The sequence below is a fragment of the Glossina fuscipes genome, unplaced genomic scaffold (assembly GCF_014805625.2).
Source record: "Glossina fuscipes isolate IAEA_lab_2018 unplaced genomic scaffold, Yale_Gfus_2 61263, whole genome shotgun sequence".
NCBI lineage: Eukaryota > Metazoa > Arthropoda > Insecta > Diptera > Glossinidae > Glossina > Glossina fuscipes.
This window is the reverse complement of record NW_024003488.1, coordinates 1-6,104: the sequence shown is the minus strand read 5'-3', so window position 1 is coordinate 6,104 and position 6,104 is coordinate 1. Positions and strand designations below refer to the sequence as shown.

At 33.5% G+C, this 6,104-nt stretch overlaps 1 protein-coding gene across 1 annotated transcript in view; it reads right to left on the bottom strand.

Moving 5' to 3' along the window:
* LOC119643564 (kelch-like protein 5) overlaps window positions 1-4,082 on the bottom strand; it is an 8,498-nt gene extending 4,416 nt beyond the window's left edge. Inside the window, exons 1-4 of the mRNA XM_038042952.1 lie at window positions 3,985-4,082; window positions 462-615; window positions 307-403; window positions 9-245 (exon numbers count right to left, since the gene is read on the bottom strand). Of these exons, the coding sequence (XP_037898880.1) occupies window positions 9-245; window positions 307-403; window positions 462-569 (442 nt within the window). The 5' untranslated portion in view covers window positions 570-615; window positions 3,985-4,082. The remainder of the gene's footprint in view (window positions 1-8; window positions 246-306; window positions 404-461; window positions 616-3,984) is intronic.
* Between the last annotated feature and the right edge of the window lie 2,022 nt (window positions 4,083-6,104).

Sequence of the window (6,104 nt, the reverse complement as noted above, 5' to 3'; positions counted from 1 at the left end):
TCGCATACCAGCAAATTTTCGTATGCGAAAGCAATTTGTTGAACTCAAACTCTGCTTAAGAAATCGTATGCATTGCTGCTTCACCCACTCAATTTGAAACAAATCTGATGTGCGCAGCAATTGCTCAACATTATCTTTAGTGAGTATTATCATCCCGCTATAGATGTACTTCACGAGTGCCTTCACAGCAATCAAATCCGCATCATTTAATTTAAGAAATGTTTTCGTTTTCTCCTTCATATCATCTACAAAAGTTTGAAATTGGTTTACTTAAATGCTATTTCGTAATTAACTAAAATCACTTACCCTCAAAAATCGCAGCAAAGTAGGGTGAAGCAATTGCGAGGACCAACTTATGAACGTGAATAACTTCACCGTCTACGTTCAAAGAAAAATCGCAAAACTGTCGAATGAAAAGGTGGTAATTTCAACGAGTGGTTGTTATTCATTTTGTTGCTTACCTTTCGACCGACACGCATTGTATTTAAAACGTGAAAAAAATCGCTACTATAATCGCGGTTTTCGCATTTCTCTACTATTTCAACATTAGATACATTCCCAGTTGCCATGCTGTTGGAGTTTTTGAATTGAAGATAGAAGGTTAATGCTATAGTACTGAAATTGAGAAGAGATTATATCGTAAGTCATCTACGCGTATCAGTATTAAAACGCAGAGCCAAACCGGCGGATAAAAATTTATGAAAAGTTATTATATTAGACCATAAGTCGCATATAGTTTTATGCTATATATTTAGCAAAGCAAAAAAGTGGTAGGAGTGGTTAAAACTACTTAACACTGTCACCTTAGCAGTGAATAAGTTATTTATATTAAGATTCTTTAAAATATCTATACACCGATCCAGTAATTTGCGAAATATAATTTCGATTCACTTCAAGCGACTTGTGGAGTTCACGTAAATGAAATGGAAATTAAATGATTTGAATATGAGCACCGTTAACTGCTGCGGCTATTCATTTTCCAGTAATTTTAATCTAAATAAATTCTGATTAAATTTTCGTCTTGCGATTATAATCTTTCGTAGATGGTTAAGTGTACGCTCTTGTACTTTATGCTTATATCACTGTGATAAGCAATCAAGAATTGCTTCAGTTATATGAAATGTTTAGCTACTGAATGATGATCCAATAAGGAGTAAAAGATTGCTAAAGCTTTCATTGTTAGTTTGAAATGTTACGTATACATGAGAATAGGCGCTAATTCTGGCCTTATGGCTAAGAAGGAGACTACGAACTTCATAAGTATATAAAGGAAAATAACACAGAACTTTCTTATATTTGGGGTTTTTGCTTTGAATCATTCACGATGCGATTGCAAAACATCTTCCACGGTTGACAGTGATAAGAAAATATACGGTGAAGGGAGGTCCCTTCAGAAGAGCAAGCTTATTAAAGGCTTATGAGAATGGTGTAAGTGGGTACCACACACTATAACAGTCTAAAAACATGATGGTGGACTATCAATCACCGTGAAATACCCTAGGTCAACCACGCACAAACGCTTATTAATATGACGATATTTCAAAATAAAATGTTATATGGGAGTTACGTGAAAAAATAGTCCTATCCGGTCAATATGTCAAGAGTTTGCGACCTGTACACAAGAAAACACAACGAAAGGAGGGACAGGCAGGCCTAGTTCGATCCAGAAACTGATTCCTCTCTTCATTGCGTTGTTAACACTACAAGTGAACCCTTGCTCCTGTTTTCAGGTATAATATTATAGACGCTGAAAAAAAAGATTCCTTCGCAAAAGAAAATTTATTAACAGCTTGTGAAAATAGTGTAAGTGGGTAACACACACTATAACAGTCTAAAAACGTTACGGTGTGCTATGGATCATCGTTAAATACCGTAGGCCACCCACCAGTGCACACTTATTATTATGACGATGTTTCAAAATTATTCGTTATATAGGGGTTAGTTGAAAAAGCAGACCGATCCGGCCAATGTGCCAAATGTGTATGTTGAACACAAGAAAACAGAACGGAAGGAGGGAAGGGCAAGCTTAATTCGATTCAGAGAGTGACTCTCCTCTTCATTTCGTTGTTAGCGCTACAAGTGAACCTTTGCCCCCTTTTTTCGGCTATAATATTGATAGGAAAAGTTTGCGGTGGAGAGTGGGAGAGCATGAAATGAGGTAGAAGAACGAATTATTTTCGTGTTTTTTGTCCCTTCTTGAGCGTATCAAAGTTCCGCCAAGAACTCTAAAGCGTATAAAATCGGTTGGAAGAGTCTTCTGCATTATCGGGGTATAGTATCGAACTAATTAAGAATACATGCGCTTTATGGAAATTTTTAATTCGACTATAAGAGAAGTAGAAATTAATATCGGTTTCATATGTATTTATCGCTTTTCTATGAAAGTTAAAAAAACAGAAAGTGTTTTTAATTATTCATTAACACTAACTTTTAACCGATGTTATTATTTAAATTATGGCGGAAAATGAAAAGTCATTTGAACGCGCTCGTCATGCGACGAGCATATGCATTTTGCACATCAACAACAATACTCCCAGTAAGAAAAAACTTCTTTCACGCATTAAATGAATTCTTATGTTTGTGTGTTATTCATAATTTTGAACATAGCACACTTACGGTTGTATTATCTCAGAGACAACTAAATGGCAAGATGTCCCAATATTTTCTCAAAATGTAAATCAATAGAAACTCTAGCATTTTTCGTGTTTCTATTATTAAGAACAATACCAATAGCGCTCTGAATTAGCAACCATTTGATTGCTTACTCTTTCATTCTCATCACCTGGATGGGCAAGAATTGTGCTCAACTGCAATACCTTACAAAGCATAAACGTATATATAGAATATGCGCTATAGTGTCATATCAAGTTTATATGTACGAAAAAAACAACAAAGAATTGGTAGATATGGAGCAAATATTTCTTTTCCTTTCATTGTCTATTTCACATTGACGATATCCCCATTTTATGTTCACCAAATGTTTGAATAAATGTCGATAATGTAATCCATTGTATATCATAGAATATTCTGAAATATTCGTATGCAAATAAAATTAATTAATAATAAGTATATTAAATAAAGATAAATTTATAAAATAACATTTTTTTTAATCATAAAAAATTTCTTCAAGGAATACGTCTACTGAAATTTCTTGACGAATGTTAAATACGATTTCAATGTTAACCATCCATATGTTTTTTCTTACAGGGGTAGGTATACGAAATACATAAATCTACTGTTGCCCTGTTAATAATCGATTGAGTGTAACAGTTTAAAATTATTCTTGCCCATGCTAATAATACTAATGAAAGACTAAGCTGGCTGTTAACTAACTTAAGTGCTGCTAGTATTATTGATAGTAAAAATATCAAAATTGCCTGAGATTTTTCAAGTTTGCATTTTCAACAAAATGTTGTGATATCTTCTTATTAAGTTGTCTCTACTTATATACTTTCAATGCAAAAAATTTCGCGCCTTAACTACAATTACATTGTTTAATATAATAAGAGAGAAACGGGGTGTGGAATGCCATTAATATTTCTGATGTTACGTTTGGAAACTACAGCTCATTTCGTTAAGGGCTTATAATATATTTTCCCCCCACAATAACAAATACTTGTCCTTCAATTTGTGTAGTACGGGATACTCAACAGTTTACATACAATCAATATTAAAGCCTAACAGGAAATTTGCTGTGGAAAAATATGCAGTAAAAACTTTAGCATAAGCATATTCTCAATTATGGTTGGCCACAAAAATAAACTTCGAGAGTGGAATGGAATCATAAACGAAGATTTCGCAGAGTTCACTAAAGATTCGGTTCATAGCGAATATCTTTTTTTTTCACTTAGTTCGAAGTGATTTATTATCGATGCCAATATGGCCGAAGTAGCTTACTTTTTTCTTGCTCATTATCTGCTCCGGTTAAACTTATTATTTTTCTTCATTTATTTATGCCTAAAATTGTTTTTGTTTTATACTCACTTGTAAATCTATTATTATTTATTTTACACAAATTTATAGAATACTATCGCAATTTCACACAAATTTAATTTATGCTTATTGTTTTTACAAAGCGATGGATTTCTCTTAATTAACTTGTTTTTTTTAAATAACCGCGTCTTTTGCAAAGGATGATCACTCATATACTTTATAAACTGAACAATAGCAAATTAAATCAAAATTTTTTTCTCTCATTCTTTTTTGGTGTTGCCACATTTGTTATTATAGTCACCACGATCGGTATTACCATACGAAGAGAAAAGATTTGAAATGAAGTTCACAGAGATAACATGGTAAGTAAAAACTGCGATATGTGAAATGAATATCAGTTTCATTATTATTCTTATCGTTCAAATTGTCGTTAACTTTAATGTTAGGGTTCAAGAACCATTGCCTGTCGATCAATATCTTATAAAAGAAAACAATTTCAGACTCCATAGGCCAACGATTAGTTACGCTACCTCATTTCGCCGTAGCATTATTGCTTTGAGCAATTTTATTTTACTTATGTTTTAACTTAAGTTTAACTTTCACAAGTTTTGCGCATTACAAAATTTTACACCAATTCTAATAACCTAGTTTAGTACAACTCCAGCATTGAGCAATAACCTATCTTTACGCAATAACATACATTATACATTAACCTCGACTTATTGAATACCCTAGCATAAGCACAAATAAGTTACGATTCAAGTTTACTTATAAACGATAGTCAAAAGATCAGTAGCCAGTACGAAATCATCAACAAAGCGACACGCAACAAACGTTAAAAAATTAATTTACCGTGTTTCACTGCATCACTTGATACCGTTATTTACTTGTCTTGGTAATAATACACTGAAAATTATACATTATTTTCAAGCAAAGGCTGCCCGAAAGAACACATGATGCGACCAAAATTTTGCAAAACTTAAATTATTTGCAAAAATTTTATTAATTTTCAGTTTCCGTCGTAAAACATTAGAAATTGGAATTTCCTTTCATATAAAGACTTACTTAACATGATGTTGAAGTGTAAAAAATTACATCTATGTGATCCAAATTGAATTCTTTTGCTAAATTGTTACTATGGGCCAATTTTCTTTATAGAATATTGTAGTGTGATCGCATACCGTCGTATGCATCTGCTTATGAAGCCGCGCCGAATAGGGATACACTTACACCTCATCCTTTTTCCAAGTACCCATACCAGGGAAGGATTCATAGGTAATCCTCCCTAACACTGCAACCCATTCCATCTCCACTACACATCGGTTGCAGTAAGTTCTTTCATTTTATATTATTAAAAATTCAACCTTTTTCTAAGAGGCTTACTATTTATTGCGAAATCTTATATGGTGTGTGATCCAAAAAATAGACCAACCTAGTGCGAATTTGATCCACTTAGTTTTGATGTTAAATGACTATCATGAAGTCAAGTATTCATAAGAAAACATTAACAATTAGGCCTTTATCATACAAGGCTTTGCATTTCCTGAGAATTCTTATATGCGGCGTTAAAAGTAGATCTATGTGGTGTGGTGTGATTGACTTGTTTCTTTCCAATTCACTATTATGAGTCAATTTTCATCATGAAATATTGTAAATTCGACCTTGTTGCCATATAAAGCTGTAGTTTACACAGGAACGGTTGTATGGGAAGGAGATCCAAAAAATTTCCCCAACCAGTCCAAGGTTTTCACATCAATTTACAGTGCCGAAATACTACTACTTAGCCACCTGTGCCGAGAGATAATGAAAGTTACGACTTTTCAGAATAGGGCGTTTTATAGAGAGTGATCGAAAAAGTTGACCAATTCAAACCATTTTCAATAGCGTTCGTCCTTGCGTCAAAAGATGACAAAATACTAAATTTTATCAAAATACCTCAAAAATGTCGACCTGTAGCTTGAACACAAATTTATATGAACAGGCATAAGGCAGATAGGCAGACTTCGGATTATGATTCTGAATCGATCGGTATAATTAAAGGTGGGTCTATCTTAAGCTATTCTGCGTGTTACGTACGTCTTGTGCTACAAGCGATGCAGGGCATATATATGCTTTTACGTGGAAACGAGGTATTGTTGTTGGCATTTTATCATGAAAATAACAGAAGGGCT